This window comes from Anthonomus grandis, chromosome 7 (assembly GCF_022605725.1).
Source record: "Anthonomus grandis grandis chromosome 7, icAntGran1.3, whole genome shotgun sequence".
NCBI lineage: Eukaryota > Metazoa > Arthropoda > Insecta > Coleoptera > Curculionidae > Anthonomus > Anthonomus grandis.
In genome coordinates, this window is record NC_065552.1 from 24157964 (window position 1) to 24179715 (window position 21752).

General features: G+C 31.3%; 1 protein-coding gene across 3 annotated transcripts; it reads right to left on the bottom strand.

Annotated features, from left to right (window-relative positions):
- Nucleotides 1–1151: 1151 nt before the first annotated feature.
- On the bottom strand, nucleotides 1152–15843 carry LOC126738479 (uncharacterized). 3 transcript variants are annotated; one of them, XM_050443843.1, is made up of 9 exons: nucleotides 15704–15843; nucleotides 15502–15648; nucleotides 15230–15442; nucleotides 9971–10185; nucleotides 9593–9898; nucleotides 1845–2047; nucleotides 1669–1796; nucleotides 1360–1601; nucleotides 1152–1285 (listed from the first exon to the last, which is right to left on the bottom strand). In XM_050443843.1, exons 2-9 carry the CDS (start codon nucleotides 15552–15554, stop codon nucleotides 1203–1205), a joined length of 1443 nt encoding a protein of 480 aa, XP_050299800.1. In that variant the 5' UTR covers nucleotides 15555–15648; nucleotides 15704–15843; the 3' UTR covers nucleotides 1152–1202. The 3 variants fall into 3 exon arrangements, with proteins under 3 accessions (XP_050299800.1, XP_050299801.1, XP_050299802.1); XM_050443844.1 differs by having other exon boundaries at nucleotides 15502–15555; nucleotides 15699–15782; XM_050443845.1 differs by lacking the exons at nucleotides 15230–15442; nucleotides 15502–15648 and having other exon boundaries at nucleotides 15699–15843.
- Between the last annotated feature and the right edge of the window lie 5909 nt (nucleotides 15844–21752).

Genomic DNA, 21752 nt, shown 5'->3' on the forward strand with positions numbered 1-21752 from the left:
TCTGCGATTCCGAAATCCGACTTTAGGCCCCATTATTTGTCTTCCTTCTTCTTTGCGAAGAGTCCATCTTCCAAGATTATAAAGTTCTATGGTGCCCAATATGATTTAATCTTGGAAGAATACCTTATTTTTCTTTTGCCTTTTACTAAAGATACTAAACTTATAATTTGGAACTGAAAAACTATATGATCGATCATACCGGATGACACAGGGAAAAAGGAACACTTAATAACCATTTTACTCTTCAAGATAAACAAATGAAATTTGGTATGTTGATGGAATTGTTATAAAAGCATCTTTTGACATAATTCAGTTATTTTCCTTCACTGCCTGTTTAACCGGAAGTGACACTAACTTTATTATTTTAAATGAGTCTTTTGATATATTATTAAGTATTTCGATAGAAAATAATAATCTGAGAACAATGATGCTGCATTTGCAACTTTTTGATTTATACTAATAGAAAAAATAAATTTTTAAAATAGTGCCAAGAATGTGTTGAAACTTTTAATTTTTAATGAATTATTTACGGAAAAATTAATTACTTACAAAAAAAAATTAGCAAAATCGCATTTTTGGTTATAATAACGGCGGCTAGTTCTAAACTGCCTAAGAGGCGGTAGGACTCAAAGTCTGTAGACAGTGAACGCACATAATTTTTAAGCTATAACAAAAATTGGTTCTTATTCACAATAAATAAATTAAAAACTACTTGAAATATCTGCAACTACACTGAAAATGGCTTCAAAATTTGGAACAAAGTGGGGTCTAATTTTATTGTTATGACATGCAGCAAAGTGTAATTTTCTTCTATTCTACATATTCATCTGGCGTGAGTTTTCAATTTTGTGAGAAACACGATCTCGCATACCTAAAATAAAGCCGTAAGGAAAGACCCGAACCTATTTAACAGCTAACAACGAAAAACCTCAATAATTCATGATAGTTTTATAGAGATTTATAGTGAATGCATATTCGTAAAATGAACGCTACATTCCTAAAAGATGCTTTAAGGGAGGGCAGCGTATATAAATACTACATTTATTATTCTGCCTTATAAATGGATTTTTAATTTTTTTATTTTTATAACGGCTTATTTATTTGAACTTAAAAAAGAAACTGCCTTTAATAAAAGAAATACAACAAAGACGTTTCTCGTACAAAATAAATAATTTCCTTTTCAAACACATTGTTCAAACATACTAACTTATAGCTATAAAAGGATGTTTTTGACCGATTTGGTGAGGAAGCACTCCCAAAGGGCATCCCCGAAATATTGAAGTATCTGAAAAAAAACAATGACTTAATGATTTTAACCGACTTAAATATCAAAATTAACTTCTTTTTTAATTAATTTACCTTCGATTTTTCTCCATTTATTTGTTGCTGTAATAACTCTTGAACTATTCGTAACATGTGGTCCATTTAAATCAGAATAATCCAAGTGATCTTCTAGCAAGTTTGGATCATTTAAATTTAAATCATCCACTGTGTAAATAGTCTCAACCCCTACATGGGTGTTTTCAAAATCAGACTTGGCTTTAATAAGACTAATAACGTCGTCGTTAAACGTTTCTTCATTTTGATTTAACTTTAATAAGCTAAAATAGGTAATATTAGGAGAAACTTTATCTAGAGCCCAAATGATTTCTTTTTCATTTTAATCACCTGTCTAGGAAATATTTTAAATACCCTGAATTACTGTTGAGAACTCGTTCTTGAAACTGCTTAGCTTCCTCTGCATAATTTTTTTTACTTGCTTCTAACCTAATTACATCATCGCTTACATCTGTTTCCTATACAAAAGACATGTTAGATAATATTTTAAATAATTAGAATAGTACCTTTAAACTGCTAAGAGATATCAAAATCTCATTTATCCAGAACGCAGCCATTTTCCTAGTACTGTCCATGAAATTGCAGTATTCAATATCGACGATAACATCAAAGAGTTTGTTCAAAAGCGCAAAAGTGTAGCCTTGTTGATGTAAAAGGTTTAACAGCTTTTGCCACACATTTCTGAAGTTTTTATGAATGGCTTCCGTACCTAAATTTGAGTAAACTAATCAAAACTTTTATTTGCTTCAATTACAACTTTACAGTATTTTTATGTGTATTGATGTGTAACATAAAAAAAATTAAACACAAATAATGAACATTGGAAAATAGGTCCAAACAAAGCAATTTCTTTAATAATTATTCAATTTCTACTGGTTTATTTATTAACGCAGAGATATTAATATGTTCCTTAGACTTAAATACAAAACTAGTATAATAATTACAAAAATATTGTATGTGATGTTAAGGTAAAACTATTAAAGACTTTGTCTTAGTGTTATAGGAATGTAAATATTTATGAGCAATAAATTTAGATAGGTTGTTTTTCGCATATAAGAAACATTCAAAAAAATAAAATTAGCGCGCTTGAGACCACACGACTGAAATAAAACTTCTATATTTCATGCACTGACAATAAGAGTAAGAGAGAAAGAAAAATGTGCACGCGCACTGCTATCTCTTGCTCCTACAGTAATATACGAACCGTAACTCTCACTCTTTCCAATAACTCCTATCTCCTTCTCTATTACCGTTCGCGTCGCCAGATTAAACTTTTTAGTTTGCTCCCCTACTCAAGCATGCGCAAAGAAATATTACTTCAAAAGTGCAGGCACTGTTAATATGTGGAGTTTTTTAAAGTGAATTCTACATGATTCACTGTATGGCAGCTTTGCAATTGCCCTAAATATCGCTTTCAGTTGTTTAAAAATAGTTAAAACATACGAGTAGACAAGGTAGACACTGTCTACCCAAAATTATCCAGTTATTTCTCATTAATTTATTACGTAAATATTTCATGTAAATTGTTGAATTCAAATTTAAAAAAAAAAATAACACAGAATGTAGTCGCTCTCCTTACTATTATTATATAGTATCTAAACGGCTATAATATCTATCTATCTATAATATCTAAGGCGCGCCCCGCCTGACGCACCAATTAAAATAAAAATGCAGGGCTGACACCCAATTAATACATACGAGCCTCAGGAAGACACATTGATATTTGTCTTCCGAAATTTGGAGCATCTAATCGAACCATATACGCATCAAGCAGGTGACAGAGGTCCAGCCGCGTCAGTATTCAGCCTATTACGTATGCAAAATTTACTCGCGGGAAAGACATTTGAGCTTTTGTCTATCGAAGTCGACCAGCTATTTTATTATGCTCTTGAGGGTTATTGTTTATGGACACGCTTGATCTGGTCGGCCGCAATACACATTTGGTCCAGGTGCGGGCGCGTGCTATTGTAATTTAATAATTAGTATTTTTATTTTTGGGTGTATAGAAAAGATTTTTTTAGTGGATATTTTAGGAGTTATTTATGAACGACTGTTTGATATTGGCAATTGTATTTTAGTTGTGTTTTTATTTGTCTTTAATTAATTTTAAAATAATGGATATTATAGATTTATAAGTTATGGTTATACCAAAGATAATTATACTAACGAATAGATAGCCCACGTAAATGGCAAGCTGTGAACCGACAAGGAGACATCAATGCTTCCTTAAATAATAATATTTTATGCGCTAACCGTGTAAGAATCGAAGCGACGTTGCCATTACTGATAACATTTTAAATTTTATCTGTTGTGAATAATTCTCTCGCGCCGCGCCGTATAAAGGCAGAAGGAGGTATTCGCAAAAATTAAGTTTTGGGAAAATGGATGTTTTAACTAATTTTTAGTTTATTCTTAATATATTGAATTAACTTATTATTAGGAACTTGTGACTCTGTTTTTTGCCTTATTTATTTTGATACACTGAGATAAAATTGCTTGGGCCTTAATATATAGTGAGGTTTTGTCGCCTGCATTATTTGCCTCTGTAAAACTACATAAAATATTACACCTACCATATTATTGCATTGAAAAAATTTGTAAAAATCGCGAAAAATTGTTGAGTCATCATTTTGGTTTTGTTCGCATTAAAATTAAAATTTCTCCATTATTATTTCAAATTCTAAAATTAAAAAAAAAATGCACGTGTCTAGAAAAATAAAACGATTCCAAATCTATAAAGACTTAATTTTTGGCATTTTTTGCATTGATTTGTCTTTGTACCGCATCGCAGAATTATTACTGATAACCTGTATCGATACGTCCGTCACAAGAGCGAATAACAAAAATAATATTGTGTTGCTCAGCCGAGTCGCAGCCGCCAAATTAAATTTTGCAACACAGCCAAGCAATCGGCCAGATTTCAACGCGTAATTTCACCGATGGATCCTCGCTCGAAAAGCGGGGATCCTTTTAGGTGGTCAAAAAATTTACACGGGATGGATTTTCTATAGTTTACTATTATTTTCTTTGGTTATACCTATGTTGGATTTTTTTTGTAAGTAGTATTTATTTTTATCTATCTATCTTTTTATGCTAGTAGTAATATATTTTTTCTTTTTTATATCACTACATATTTTTCTCTTTGAGTTAATATTTCATGCGCTTTCATTCTCTATTTCATTAAAGTGAATAATACTGAATACACATTTTTTTCTAATTAACGATTTTTATTGTTTGTCTACCCGAAAGAAAAGTTCACGCTTCGCCACTGATATAACACCAATTCATAAAAATGGTGACAATTTCCTAAATGTTACTAATTACAGACCTATCAGCATACTGGTAAAATAAGTACCATTCTCTCTCATCAGCCACGACTCTCTCTCTTCAGTCACAACTTATCCATGAACAGTTTGGCTTTGTTGCTGGTCATTCTACTGATTTAAATCTTCTAATATTTGCAGACTTTCTGGTCAGTTTCCTAGAGGAAGTTTTTTAGTTCCATGCCATACCCACAGACTTCTCAAGGGCCTTCGACAGAGTCAATCACCAAATGTTACTATACAAAAATAAAGAGAATGAGTGTGAATGAACTCTTGCTGCAGTGAATTAAATCGTATTTGATTGGTAGAACTCAGATTGTTCGAATCCAAGGTTATTAATCCTTTAAATTTTAAAGGAGTTTTAAATAGGACCTTTGTTATTCAATATTTATTTGAACGACGTCTCTCAATTTTTTACTACTTGATTCTTTTTGCTGATGACTTAAAGATCTGTCTAAAAGTAAAATCGCCTGATGATTATGCTCCGCTACAATTGGACTTGAAAAGGCTTGGTGCAATAATAATTATAGGATTTAATTTTAAGAAAATTTCACTCAATATGCTTCAGTACGAGTCATATATTTTTTATCATTCTTAATATATCAATAAATCAATAACAATATCGTTGAATCTGTTTCACACATAAGAAATCTGGATATCACACTTAATACCCGTTTAAGTTTTATATTCTACTTATCTGAAATCACTTCAAAGGCACTTCAAATGTTAGTCTTTATTAAGAGATGTTGTAGAGATTTTCAGAGCTCTGACTCCATTCGGCTGCTTTATTGTTCCCTTCTGCGTTCTCACTTTGACTACGGTTTACGGGTGTGGTCCTCTTCTTACAATATCCATATCCAGAACCAATTTCTATCAACCTAACAGTTATCAAGTCAAAGAGGTTTACAACTCTTGAAACCAGAAGAAATCTGAGAGACAAGTCAGTTTTTTATGATATTCTCCATTCCTGTCCGCTCATGCCCGCAACTATTGGCCAATATTGCCATATACTATCAAGATCAAGCTGTTTCCTTTCATAGCCCTACACGTAGAACCAACTACGGCTTTAACTCGTGCCTGGCAAGGACAGTAAGACTGGCGAACCAGCACTCCCCTAATGTTGACTTCCTTGATGCCTCTGCCAGATTCAGGAAAAATATTAAGGAATTTGTATTCTGAATTATTTGTTTTCCTTCGTCTTGTGATCTAAATAATACCTAATTTTTGATAAGCACTACCAAATCAAACAAAAATAAAATATCTGTTCTTCTACTTGTATTTGTGAAGCATTTTCCATAAGCAACATATTAGTAATTTATTTATTTATTTACATCACTCAACAGAGAAACTCCAATAATAGAGTGGAAACGATGTATATAAACATGAATTCATCTTATCAAAATAAAATTAATATTATAGATATGATAAATTATTAATAAATATATAAAAAAAAGAAGAAAACAAGATTATCTAAACTAAGCCAATTCTTTTAATTTCGGCTAGGCTACAGTTAAATATATCGCATTGATTCTGTATAGAGTTGTATGTATTGCAAGCTCTACGTATAGGCGCAAATTTTGTAATGTTGGTTTGAGGTATTGAAAGGTAAAAAGTTTGAGGACTGCGAGCTGACAGCCGAGGAGTGTGTAAATTTAGAAGTTGCAGGATCTCTGGTGAGTCAATTACGCTATTAATTAATTTATATAAGAACTGTAAATCTGCCGAATCCCTTCTTTCCTGTAAGGATTTTGCCTGAAATGTTTCAAGCAAACGATCATGTGAGAAGCCGATTTCCGGGTACACTCTTTCGCATTTAAACCAAATGTTCGCTGTATATTTTCAAGCTTTTGAATATGGTTCTGATAGTATGGCGAGCAGACTTGGGAAGAATATTCCAAAATTGAATGAACAAAGGTAAAGTACAGGAGTTTAATATGTTAAAATAAAGAGTTCCTGATAACAAAACCCAGCATTTTACAACTTCTTTTTATGATATTTTCGATATGAAAACTAAATGAAAGTGAGCTATCAAAAATAATTCCTAAGTCTTTAAAGTGAGTTGATCTTGGTAGTGTCACGTTATCATTTTTGTATTGGTAAGTAACACAGTTCTTTTTTAAGGAGTAGAAAACCACACATCATTTAGAGGCAAGTTGTTACTCTTGCACCATTCATTCACTGAGTTAATGGCTGCTTGGAGTTTAATGCAGTCCTCAATAGTATCAATTCTATAGTATAATTTTTTATCATCACAGTATAATAAGCTGTTTGCTTCTAGGTCCTTAAAAATGGTATTAATAAATGAGTTGAAAAGTAGAGATCCCAATATGGAGCCTTGTGGTATGCCTGAAGGAGCGACTATTTCAGTTGAGCTGTATCCAAAGCATTCAAAATGTTGAGGACGTTTATTAAAATAAGAAGAGATAAGAGAAGTTGAACGAGATGAAAACCCAAATTGGTCAGAAAGATTTGATATAATAATGGAATGGTCAAGACGGTCGAAAGCTTTTGAGTAATCTGTATAGACTTGATCAACTTAAGAATTATCATCCCGCTCAAAAACTTTAGAAAAGTTGTTAATAAGTGCAACTGGCCGATAGTTGTCGATAAGATTTTTTTTTATAAACAGGAATAATTTTAGACTTTTTCCAGAGCACAGGATATTCTCCAGTTCTGAGGGCAAGATTAAACAATATTGTTAGCGGTTATAGTAAATCCTGTGATGTAAGGACCCTTCTGTGATTGCTGTGATGTTGAAGTTTTGTCTGTGCAATATTATCATGTTAAAATAGTTTGTCTTCTAATAAATGTTTTTCTGATAAAAGATAACCATCTAGTTATTAAATTGTATCAGATAAATTGTGTTGTATTGACATATAGAGTTTACTTCCTCTTAAGGTGGGTATGAAATTGGGATTTTAATTAAATTTATTATATGTTATGACTTTTTACCCACTGAATAAATAAATACTTTTGTGCTTAAAAAACCAAGAAATTTAAAAGCATTTAGGGAAATGTTACCGAGAAAATTATTATCAGGTCTAAAGGCAAATTGAATGTTAAGTTAATATTAAGTTGAAGGTTTTTTTTATATTTAGTAACAATTACTTTACATTAAACAACTTTTTGCCACCCGTAATCCTTCTGTCAGTATACCCAGGAATGTCTTAGAGTCTACATCAGACACATAAAATATGGTATCATCTGCATATTGAACTAACATAATTTAATTGAAAAGATAAATCATTGATCCAATCATAAATGGCATGAGATTTGTTGCCATTGCTTTTAGCAAGTTGGTACCTTTTAGAAATGTAATGAATTAGAATGAATTAATGTAATGCCTGTATAAATTGGTATGCATTTTCTCTTATTCCATATATAAATAATATTTGCAGTAGGATATCATAAAGTCCTAGAGAGTTGTTATTTGAAGTATAGGATTTCCAGATCTGCCTAATTTATTTTATCAACCAACTTCTTGGTGTTTGGTATAGGTCTTGGGGCGGCCTATACCAAATATTGGGAGAAAAGAGTATTCTGTAACTTTTGAGTGGTTTCTTAAATAACATATATTAATATTATTTTACTTTAGTTTTTTATCTAGTGAACTTTTACTACTAAAAAACATTGCAATTGTATGCAAATGTCAAATGTGGAAGAAATAATAACAAGAGTAAAAATTCAACAGAAAGGCAGTCCTATAGGCACTCCTAAGATAGGATTAAATGCGATTGAACGCAGCGCCTAATTAAAGTTAAAAAATAGGATATAGAGTATTTGATTTATTTATAATCATATCTTAAAAAAATGCATTATTACAGAAAAAAAATTAGAGATGAGAAAAGCTCAAAAATAGAAATCAGCAAAGGATAAATGATCCTTTAATACTGTATTTGAGTTAAAGGGTTTTCTGCTTATTAATTGGCACTTATTAGAAGTAAGCTTCATGCCAACGTCTTAGTCTGATTAAAGTTGTTTGAACATGACTGCATGTTGATTTGGAGTTTTAATATAGAATTTCAAATGATCAGCAAATAGTAGGTAGAATAAATCAATATTATTTACATAAATATTGAAAAGTAGAGGCCCAAAGTGTGAACTTTGTGGAATACCTTTTAATTTTATTAGAATTTTGTGGTTTACTCTATCAACAGCCTTAGTCAAATCAGTGTATACAGAATGCCCATGGAATCCTCTTCCAATTATTAATAGGAAATCAGTAAAGGTTAATAAATTTAGCTCAGCGGAACGATTGAGTAAAAATCCGAACTGTTGATTGATGAAGGAACTCTTCAAACTTGCGTATAGGTATATAATCAACCCTAGACTTTCAAAGACTTTAGGAATACAGTTCAAAATAGAAATAGGTCTGTAGTTTTTGACTTAGAGATTTGTCACCGGTTTTCAAAATAAGCGTAATAAAGCATGAATTCCAATTTGTTGGCAAAGTTTCAGTTTTTAAAGGCAAGTAAAAAATAATGTGGAGTGGTCTAAATAGCAAGAAGCTACCTACAGTGTTTAATAAGAAATGGAGGGAGGCCGTCAGAACCAGATCTTTTGTTTACATATTGGAAAATTTAATTAGAATCCTTAGTAAAAGGGGCCTTTTTTTAGTTACTGTATACATACAAAGGATCCTGAGATATAAAATCCTAATACTTTCTTAATAGACAATATTTTCTCAGGATACACACCCACATCCAAATTTACCATCTACAATTTTTGTATATTTTTATACCTTTTTAACGTTATTTATATCAGTGTAGAAAAAATGAATCAAATCACTGCTATAGAAACATAAATTTGTGATAAAAATAATCTTAAATTTGCTATACCGGCTAGGTAAAATGAAATCTGTTAGTCATTAAAATGTTTATGTATTACAATATGTTGCAAGTTCGTAAATATTTAGTTACAGATAAACTCACCATTTTCTAGTGCTTCAAATTTTGACTTCAGCAAAGCTTCTTTAGACACCAAAACGTCAAGGCAAAGGTTATTAAGATCAGTTATTTGTTCCAGGTATTCTGATAAAGTCTCCAGTAAAATATCGACCATAACATATGGATGTGTTACATTTTTCTTAAGCTTCTTATTTAGGAAGCTTTTTAAATTCTCAATGTATTCACTGTCCACCTCTTGATTTTCAAACAGTGCTACATTCAAATTACAATATGCTTTTAAAGTATTTGCAAGATGATTGTCTACAGTTGCAGTTTCATCAATATGATAATCTACAAATGAAGAATTATTAAGTACTCCTAATTGTAAATATTATTGTGATAATGTAATTGGTGGAGACTTACCCTTAATAATTTTACTCTGTGGCTCCCAGTATTTCTCATTCAACCAACTAAGGCCAAATTCTATGCCCATTTTTAAATTGAATAAAGAGGGAATTTGGTGGCCATGTGCTATATCGTGCCTTAAATTAACCAGCCATTTTGGAAGCTCGTTTTTAATTGAGGTCTTACTAAAAGAACCCTGTTTTTCACTGTTGGCTGCAGAAAGGTTCAAAAACCTATAATCAAACAAATAACATTAGTTAGTAGTTAGATCCCCCTGATTTGATTGGTAAAACTAGATAATTTCATTCTCTTGTAAGAAAAGTACAGAGATGATGAAAATGAGAAAATGAAATGAACACATTTCTATAAGAAATGAAACTAAATTACAAAGTCCTACCTACTGTGTCTAATTTAAATAAAGACGTTAATAAGTCAACAGTATGTGTCTTTACAGATCAAGTTTCACAAGCAATTGATAATAACAACAGTTAGACGTAATTTTTACGGATTTTACCAAATCTTCCATAAGATGGATCTTTGGATTGCTGTAAAACTGAAACTTATTTGGATTCTCTAACCATGAAAAATTATTAGTTTAGTCTTATTTATCTTACAGAACTCAAGTAGTTAGAATTTGTAAATGCTATTCAAAAAAATTTGTAGTAAAGCCTTCTTGTTGTGGATGATTTCAAGATCTTTAAGGTTGTCAGTAAAAAAGTTGTTTGTATCAAATTGCAGCAGGACCTACAAAGTGTTTGTCAATGGTTTTCTTCAAACAAAATGTCACTAAATGTTGACAAATGCTGTGTAATGAGTTTCACACTTAAAGTACATCCTGTTTCATATGATTATAGCTTGAATGCTAGGATTCTTAGATCTCGTGATAGTATTGATCTATATTTTTAACAAGGCATATAGCAAATTGGAATTTATAATCAGAAAATCCAATTTCTTTTTATAAAATCTTATACAATTAAAACTCTATCTAACTTTTTAGTAGGACATCTTGAGTAAGCTTCTATAATTTGGTTGCCTCAAACAAATTGCTGTATAGATTATATTGAGAAGGTGCATAAATATTTTCGCAGTATTTATATTTGAGAGAAACTAAAGTCTATCCTTGCTTAATATTTTATGTTATGTTATATTAATATTACAATATTATCTATTTTAAGATTCAAACACTTATTCAAAGAAGATTAAATTAGGCTGTGTTATGTTTTACCACATCATTAACAACATTAGATATATATATGATTATTTATAATCATATATATATATCTAATATGATATCTATATATCTATATGATTATTTATAGGTGTTATGTTATTTTGTGGATTTTCCGTCACTTCGATGTTTGTAAGATGTTAAATGAATAAATAAATTGAATGGAATTCAGCAGAGATGAAACTGGGTGAAATATTGATTGTATACCGGCATTACTACTTTAACAGTCCATTTGTACTTAAAACAGCATTCAATTTATTTAATATGTCATGGAAAATGGGGGTTTTTCCTACTTTGTGGAATAAGTCATATATGAAACCCCCCCTGATACAATAAAACATTTAATGAGGGAAAGAGACAAAGCTATACTTAAATGTAAATTGAATAACACTGCAGAGATTTTAGAAAAATATAAAATGCTTTAAAATATTACTAAAACCTATACATTAAGAGAAGTTTGCTTTTTTACAATATTTGAAAAAGCAAAAAGATCTACATAAAGTTTTGGAAACCTTAAGGAACCTTAATGTCTATGACCTAAAAGTACAGTGAGTGAAATTCCTCCTGAGTTGTTAAATGCTGTAGAAATAAATAAATATTTCTGCAGTGTATTTCAAAAATCAAACCAGTATGATACTAAAATTACATCTAATAATAATGATATTAATAAAAGAAGGCGTATTAATATACAGGTGTATATAATTTACATTCAAGTTTGTGGATGTGTGTTAGAATATACAAAGAATTGTCAGAATTAGAATTAAACATCGGACCGAAAGCCTAATGTTGCAAGTATTGATGAGACAACACAGATGGTAACACTGAGCTTGCCTATAATAATATTACATATTATACATATAAAGAATTGCTGTCTTGAACATGGGCATTTCCCTCAACTCTGGAAAGAATCTCTCGTCACTCCACTGCCTAAAAAACATGATCTTGTTGATTTTACAAATTAGATGCCTGTGGGTCTGCTTTCTGTCATATCTAATGTTCTGGAAAGGATAGTTGTTGTTCAGGTCTAATTATTTTAATTAAAACAACTACTTTTTTCCTGTACATCAGAGGGGCTTTAAAGCACTTAAAAGCACACCTGAATATTTTCGAAAACATCGTAAAAATTCAAGATAGGCAAATTTCATGATCATGAGTTAGTGTATGCTAAACAGTCTTTCTGTTGAGATTGCAATGTTCTTTAGATTACATTTGTCGGATCATTCCATTTTTATTTGTTATATTTATTTTATCTTACATTTATTGTATGTTATTGTTATGAATTGACTTTTGCTACCTGTAGTAGAAATATAGGTTTATGTATAGATGTACAGCTTAATTTTGAGCAACACCTAAAATCTTTACTGAAAGGAAATTATGTGAGAATAAAGCTTATATATGCAAACATGCGCCCTTTTGAATTTTAAAATTAGAAAAAGCCTATGTGAGTCACTTAATATATCTTTTTATGCTTATTGATTTATAGTATATTAACCGTTTTGGCATTGTAAATAAAAAACGAAAAAAAAATGTTCAGAATACATTCTGTAGATTTATTTACAAATAAAGAAAATGTAATCATGTATCAAAAAATATTTAAAAAATTGGGTTGGGTGAAATGTGATAATTTGTATAAATTTAATTTGACACTATTTTCTAGAAAATTGAACATATATCGAACTATTATATTTATTTAAGAAACTCATTTATAGGAAGGTTGTGCCTAATATCTCTTTTAGAGACACAAATTATTTAACAATGCCACAATGTGGAAACCTTATGTGGAAATATGGAAAACTTATATATATCTGATAAGGTTTAGTGCTTGATTATTTCTTAGTGTTAAAGAACCTTTTCGCCAATTGCCAAAGTCCATATGATGTAATTGTAAATATTATGTTTTTGTATTATGTGTATGTACATAGAAATACTTGAATAAAAGCATAATTCATTCTTTTATCTAAATGGTTTAAGATTAAATATATTAAAGTGTAATTTGAAGAGTAACAGAGGTAAAAGATCTTGGCATTATTTGGGATGGCAAATTATCATTTGTACAACATATTGGAGAATCCATACAAAGCACATTTAGATATGTAGGCTTTATATCTAGATTTAGTGGTGATTTTTCATGTTTTGTATAATTGGTTGGTATGATCTGGTTTGTAGTGTACTTGCCCTGTTTGGTCTCATAATGATGCCATTGAAAGAGTAGAAGATAAGTTTTTAAGAAATTAATCCTTTAATTAGACCATAAATCTATTTTATCTATGTTATCACTGGAGTTAAAATGACTAAAGGCTTATTGATGTTTTATTTTTAAATTAGTGAATAAAACTGTAAATAAGTGTGTCAGTAAATAATTCTAGTTTTATTTGTATTATTTCATACTTATATAATCGAAATTAAGGAAACTCTTAAATTACATAAATGCAGCTTTCCAAAAATTGATGATAAACCATTAAAAAAAATTTTTAATTAAATTAGGATATTTATTTAGAGTTATTTAGATTATTAAATTTAAATTATTGGCTTATGCTATAGGCTGCAATATAAATCCCATTGCACAAAATGGGAGCCTATGCAGAGTCATCAAACTTCAGACCTAAATCTTTGCTACTTACTCTATAGTATGATGGGTCTAGTTTTGAAAACAAATAGAATCAAAAAGTGTTTGTCAACATGGGTTTCAAAAATCAAAAGGCACCAATGATGCCATCTTTGCTATTCTGGAGAATCTTTATTTTAAAAAATATGCTGCCATGGTCTTCTCTGACTACTCCAAACATTTTGATGGTGTGAATCATAAAAAAACTTGATACTCATCTTGTAAGGGGAAATTCAAATTTATTCTTTCAATCCTATATGACCCCAAGACATCAGGTTGTTAAGAATAATGCTTCAGTGTCTTTACCAATGTTGGTAAATGTGGTAGTGTCATAGGGTTCCGTTCTGGGCTCAATATTGTTTTTAAAATGTATTGAAGACTTAAACGCTGAAAAAATTTACATTAGTTTGAGTCAAAAGGACATTTTAAAACAAAAAATTTTTCATGATTTAAATCTGATCGAAATCTAATGGGATGCAAATTCTTTGTGCTTTAATGTTGAAAAGACCAAGGTTCTCAGTTTTAGATTTTCTTTTGACAATCTTTACATAGGTCAACAGTCTATTTCCTATGATTTGAATACATAGATGATAATGTAGATGATAAAAAAATTGCTATGGGGATATTAAGACAAACCTATTGGAAATTGGGTACATCTATGGAAAAAACAACTTACAATGCATTCGTGGAATCTCATCTTTGCTATGGAATAGCTTTTTGGGCCAACTGCAGTCAGTTTCTGTTTGGATCTGTGTTTTTTGTCATTCAGAATCTGTGAGATACTCATTTAAGGGACATTAGAAACACATTGCAAGCCAATCTTTAGAAGGGAGAAAATTCTGGCATTGATTTGCTTATTTATTCGAGAAACAGTCTCTTTAAAACATGAAAGATACAAAAATGTTACTGGGAAGCATAAATATAAAACTAGGAACCATAACCATATTTCCCTACCTATTCCAAGATCAATCAATTGACACAAAAATCAATAGATTTCAAAAGTATCATAATATAAAAAAAACAAACTGCCTGTGGAATGTAAAAACATTAAAAAAACTTAAACTTCAAAAAAGGATTGGTTGTCTGCAAAGGTTTATTATATTATGGATGAGTATTTTTAAGATTAGAGATTGGACCTACATGTTTCCAACTGTACAAGAGTTCACTGAAACAAATTTTTAATAATATATTTTGTTACTTGAATTCTTTATTATTTTTAGTTTGTAATTTTGCTATTTAAATTTAAGTTTTTTCTTTTTTAAATTGGTTAATAAAAACAAATAAATGAAATATTTAAAATGTATTTGCCCCTTCCTCCCTATTTTGGGTCTGTGTTTAGGACTTGCTACTCTATGGATAGCATAAAAACTATACATTTGGGTACCCTAATTTTGAATTACTAGCTGGATGTAAATCTTGATATATCATAAATAATAATTTTTACCTCATAAGAGCAATCGAATAAAGCTGTGATAAGTGTTCATCAGAAAAATGTTCAGAGTCCAATAAAAGTGTTTCTAGCAATATAAGGGTTCCCTCTACACCAGTAGACAAAACTGGATTCCGGCATTTCCAAATTTTTAAAATATCAAGCGCTTTACGCTGTTTCTCCTTATCATTTTGATAAATGCAGTGATAAACATACCGCCACTCGTCACTAAAAATTCGCGTCTTAAACAGTTTTTTATAATTCTAAATAAACCAGCCTATAAATACCTATTAAACCAGGGTACTAAGATGAGACCTGTATGTTTCTGTGAAAATGCCATGCTAAAATTCAGATTTTAATTAAGAAAAACACAGGTTTTTTCTCTAAAAAAACATTAAAGACTACAAACATAACCTCAACGAATATAACATAACCTAGAAAACAAACTTATCGTAATTACGAAGTAGCTAGCGTTACTACTTACCGTACCTTTCCCACACCCTATATTACCGTAAACTGTAAATAAATGTAATTTTTTTAATTGTTCTAAAGAAGCATTTTTGGCAGGATATTCGTCCAAAAAACAAATTAAATAAAAAAAATTAAATGACAAATGAACACAAAGTTTATTGTAGCTGATTTGTGGAGTGTGTTTAGGTGTTACAAACATTGATTTCAATTTGAATGTACAGGTATTCAATGATGATCCGAAATTTCTACTTTATTTGACATTAATATCACAGAAAACAGACCAAGGATTTTCCTCTTTGTGTTCTGTGATTAATATTGACTCCACTATATTAAAGAAAGTAACGGTGATAAATAATTTCTAATAACAAGCTTTTATTTCTGATTTACATTGAAAAGTCTATTCAAAATGCATACTGGTTCATCCTAGAGTAGAAACTCTAAGATGCTCGATCCTTAGGCAGAACCCGTTTAGTCATAAAAAAATTTCTTCAAATCCGTCTTGGATTATGACTCTGCCCTTTAGGGAGAGTAAACGGCTATCGGTCGGTTTCCTACTATATGAAAAAAGGGGTTTGCATAGTTAGATTCCAAGGAATCCCGGGCATAATTATTTAAGGGGTGGTTTCGAAGTTCATTTAGGTATTTATCATTCTTGGCAACACTCCTACAGTTGAAGATTATGTAAACCTTTAATGTTTAAAGTTACACTCTGTACTACCCTCGCCTACTATTGTAAGGCACTTTGTATACTAAGATAAGGACTTTGTTGTTTTCCTCGAACTATCTACCCATCTCAAGAGAACGAACCCCTGGACCCACCCTTTATTAGCCAAGAGACCGATTGGTCTCGTTCTCTACTACTACTCTCGTTCTCTATCTACCCATCTCGAGAGAACGAACCCCTGGACCCACCCTTTATTAGCCAACAGACCGATTGGTCTCGTTCTCGGAGGAGTAAGATGATATGCATCATATCGGTACAATTGAGAAAGTACAGAAATGATTGTTAGGAAACTGCTCTTTCGAATTAAAAATTTCTTTACTTATTGGTCACAGGAACTACAAGTCTGTGTTGTCAATTTTCTTTATAGGCTCACTATTGTTTAAACGTAATGCTAGGTCGAGGCCAAGCAAACAAATCAAAGACATGACAAAAAGATTCCTAAAGGAAAACGCCATATGATTAAAAGCGTAATGTAATTTTTAGTGTAAAAATTCCTTTTTTCACAGGTTCTCAATTTTGTCGTGTTTAACAGAAACCCTTTTTTTAATCTTAATGTTCACTGGCCTGCTTAATTTGGATCTAACATAATAAAGGTGATAAAAGTTTTATTTTTTAATGTGTCATATCATATAATGTAATAAATATATGAATATAATTTAAAATAACCCTTACTTTCGGGCTCGAAAAATGTCTAGAAAGATATTCTAGAGAGAGATATTATAGAGAGATACTCCTTTCTTATGTCTCTACGTAAGGTGATTCTTGGATTTTCTCTTTAGACTAAAAAATGTGGGAATGCAATGCTGCGTATTCCTGGACTGAATTTGTGATAAATAAGGCGAGAGTTTATCCAAGTAATATGAGAACTGATACTGAAATATTATTGGCTATTTTTCATATAACAACTCCTCCTTTTAGAAAAAAATTGGTCTTAAATAAACAACAACTTTTAGACAGAACTTTTATTAACATTAAGTTCTAACTCCTCATTCAAGTCTTCTCCCAAGTTAATACTGAGACTTCTTCTTTTAAAAATATTGAAGATTCGCGGTCGAACAAATTCTATTTTAGGTTTCGGTGAAAACGGCGGTAAATCGTTGCCATCAATATTGCTCTCAATAATGCCAAATCTTAAAGTTCTATATTTCCGGCATTTGCAGAAAATGTACAATAGAATTAGTTGAATTATCAATTCGATTGTCAAAATGGTAAACCAATTTATGTATTTTTCGATAAACGATTGATTGATCATCATATCGAGTTGTTCGAAGTACTGGTTAAGACTGTGTTCGGCGATTTTCAAGTCATCAACCTTGATTTCATTGATGCGTAATAGCTTCAGTTTTGGTATTCTATGTTTTTCTGGTAACTTCTCACAACACTCTCCACTGTTGTGAGCATCATAATAGCGATGGATTTACTTGAAAAGGGGTTTCTTTCATTAATCGATTGGGATAAGGTTCAGCTTAGATTCTCGTACTTCCAACAAAGGCGTTACAGGTAGGCTGATAGTGCTATTGGCTTCAACGATATTCATGGTGATTTCCTGGCCTTCACACTTTATATAATTGGTTTCGTATCAAACATTGTAACTACCCATGAATTTTGACTGGACATATGGGTAGCCCTTAGAGTAGAAACTCCAAGTCGTACAGGTTTCGTTTGTAGCCTAAGGAATTGCACCTCACATATAAGAGATGGCGTCGCTATCAATAGTGTATGGTGTACATTGGATCCAATGTTGATCTTCTTGTCCATAGCTTTATAATGGCTTATGTCTTGGCAGGTTATGAAAAACAATGAATAATCATCGCGTGCAATATATTTATTTATAGTTGAAATTGTATGATACCTGGTCGACTATCTAAAATTGGTATTGGATATAGGTAGTACAAGCTGTAAGCTGTGTGTTAGCAAGTGGTGTTTTTATTACATGCTTTTATACATATATGTATTGAACTAATAACCTTCCAATTCGAATACATAAATGTATTGGGCAATGATAGAAGTTAGAATTGGTAGGGATAAATTATTACTTTGAAGACAATTTGAGATTTTTCTAATAGAATCTTCTAAATCACAGGGTTTTATTATAGAGCCATGTAGTATTTTTAGGCATGCAAATGTCACTGCGCTTACTGCGTCATTTAATGCTTTCTTAATAAACGAATAGCTTTTAGGATTATTCAGTATTAACGATTCACATATATCCAACGTTAATGCTATTGTGGCTTCAATTTCAACGTTATTTTTATTGATTGTCATAGGATTTTAATTTTTGTATAGTAGTATTAAAATTTTTTACAATGGATGTTTTACCGAAATTTGTTTCTGCATAAGCATTTCAATGTTTTCCCCATTACGGTTCATTTTGTCAATGCAGTCATTATAGTACATCTGATGCATCTGATGCGGTTCCGATATCATTGAATATTCCACGTTTATATCTTGAAGTAATATCTTTAGTATCTAGTATCAATCCTTATTATTTTGTATTTACATATTTTGAAATTTAGAATACTCAATTAAAGATCTGGTCTTATAATTTTTAACAAATCGATTGTATTCGTCGGTTATCTTTTGATGGTCTTCGTTGGTGAATGAGTATTCAGGGTCTAAATTAGAAATTAAGAAGTGATTGATTTTTATTCTGGAAAAAGCGTTCGCATTTTTATTATACTTTCCGCGTTTAAATTCTATTTTATATGTATACCCTTTGAGCCTAGGCGCCAACGCGTTAGCCTGCTTTCTGGGTCCTGAATAGAGCATAGCCACTTAATTAAATGATAGAAATGATAAAATAGATAGGGGCGGAAATGATTTACTGCCTTAATGTCCCTAATTATGGCTTAAAGTTCTTGTACAGGTTTCTGCGCTACAAATATCTGAAACGCGTAAGCGATTGGCAAATCTTTATCGATTAGTCCTTTTGAAAAAACTGCTCCTATTGCAAACACGCTTGCGTCAGTGCTTAAAATAAGAGATTCTTCAAAATTGGGTTAAATTAAAATTGGATTAAAAATTAATAAATCTTTTAAGTCTTTAAAAGTGTCTTGACATTCTTTGTCAAAAACAGAAGCATTGTCTTTTTGAAAAAGTCCTGTAAGGGTTTTGCAATCTTGGCAAAATTTGAAACAAAGCGCCTGTAGTAACATGCTAACGCAAAAAATGATTTTATGTCCTTTTGGTTTTTAGGCTCTGGGAAGTTGAAAGCGTTGGTGGTATAAGTTAAGTGCTTGATTTAATTTGTGAATGTTATTTGAACCCCTTTAATATGGAAAATATCGGATTATATTTCTATTAGGCTTCTGTTTTCATTTTGAGTTGCTTGAGATAACATAGCATCAGAGGTTACTGGGATTGCTATTTTTTTAGTATGTGTACATTTGTATTATTTACGTTTTGTTGTGATGAAAATTTATGCTTGGGAATAGGTAAACTATTGTAAGTATTGGTTTGTGCTTTAAGCGAACTAGTTGGATTACTGGCACGTATAACTATGTGACCAAAACGTGGATCAAAGCCTGTTGGTAATGTGTTTAAAGCCATTGAGTCGATTAAACTAGTTTGGGCAAGTTTTTAAGGAGTAGATATTTGCTTTTGCACAGCGGAGTGAATAGGACTCGTTTAGAAGTTGTTTAAGTCTTGGTAAGTCTTGCATTAGCAATGAAAGATCTCTGCTATCGTCATAATGCACATTTAAAAACTTGAATGAACATTTAAAAACAGTGAATCTATTGGAAAAATTTCAAATAATCGATATGGTTTAATAATGTCTAGTGGGCCTTGTGCTTGTGCATTATTATTTGAGTGTTGGTTCTGTTCTTACGAGTTAGGATTAGAACTTTAGAATTCTTTGATTTGCTGTAGACTTCCTTGTTTAAAAGTAAATGAGAATTCAAAAATCAGGAAATGTAGGAAAAAAATCTAACAGAGTATAAAGATAACCAGAAATTAAAATGTTAATTACGGTTTGGGTATATTAACGTGCTTATTGAATACTAACTTAATGCTAAAATTACGGAGACTTATTATATAAAAATTGTAAACTGACATTGCTGACTTTCGGTGGTGTCTCTCATTGGTGGTTCTCGGATTTTCTCTTCAGACTAAAAAATATTCGAATGTAACGCTGCATATTCCTGAAACTGAGATTGTGGTAAATAAAAATGTAGTAAAGGTGTGAGTTATTTATAAGTAATATGAGAGCTGATGGAGAAACAATACTGGTTATTTTTTATATAACATATAAGGCAACAAAATCATTACAAACGAACATTCAACAAAACTCCGTTTCAGGGTATTTCATCACAATGAGTTTGACGGTTTGATTTTCCCCACACTGGCAGGAGGGGCTTGGATTCTTGCTCCATTTGGATGAAATATAGGCTAATCTGCCATGCTGCATTTTAATTCTATGTAGCGTGCACTAAATTTTCCTTGGTTAATTGAAGGCTGGTTGTGAGTTGGTAATACATGGCATATTACTGTTTTGAATCAACGTCCATTCTTGATAACGAGCGTCGGTGATATTCTATTCGTCTTCTATTGCGTTTTGTGCGATCTTAGTTGGTGATTTTCTAGGTCAGATGTGGTTGTAGTATGTGATCGGTAGTTCTCTGTTATCCAGTATCTTGTTAAACACTCTGTACAGAGTATTTATGCCGTAAAAACTTAGAGTTGGAATGTGACTCAGTACTGAAAGCTATTTTATAGTTTACAGGAGTTGATTTTAAAATGCCTGTAATCGTTTTCATTGTATTTATGAGTTGTGCATCTATTTTGTGGACATGTGGTCTGTTTAGCCATACCGAAGCACAGTATTCTGTAACTGAGTAGACGACGTCACACTTAAATCATTCGAGTTTTTTGTAATTTTTGAGAGTTGTGTTTCTAAACTGGACACTAAGGTCCCTATATGCAATTTCTGCGATTTGCTACTCCTGTTTTGTTAGCGATTGGTTGGAGTATCTATTTCCGAAAATATTTTCTTAACTTCCCCGAGATTAGCAATTAAAATTAGTAAGTTCCCAATCGTTGGCATATCCATATTTTTTTTGACCTAGTTTCGGGCATATCTGACATGTATGCGTTGTATCTGACATGTTGTTGAGGTAGAGCGACCGAGTTTCATTGGAAAGCTTGCATCAGATCCCATTGCGACTTGCATGACCCATTACGACATTGACATGTTGTCAAGCAGTCGAGCTTTTACTTTGCACAGAATCATTCGCAGAAACTTTGAGGATTCCTTTATCAATGGGCTTCTAAGTATAAAACTCATAATCCGTAAAAAAATACTTTTCCCTATTTCACAATAATTTTTTCGATTCAATACAGCCG

Coding starts and splice junctions, on each gene's coding strand:
- LOC126738479 (XM_050443843.1), bottom strand. CDS start 15,554: ATGGCATTTTCACAGAAACATACAGGTCTCATCTTAGTACCCTGGTTT. Junction 1,602..1,668: donor TTAAAATATTTCCTAGACAG/GTGATTAAAATG, acceptor TACCTATTTTAG/CTTATTAAAGTTAAATCAAA. Junction 1,286..1,359: donor TAAATGGAGAAAAATCGAAG/GTAAATTAATTA, acceptor GTTTTTTTTCAG/ATACTTCAATATTTCGGGGA.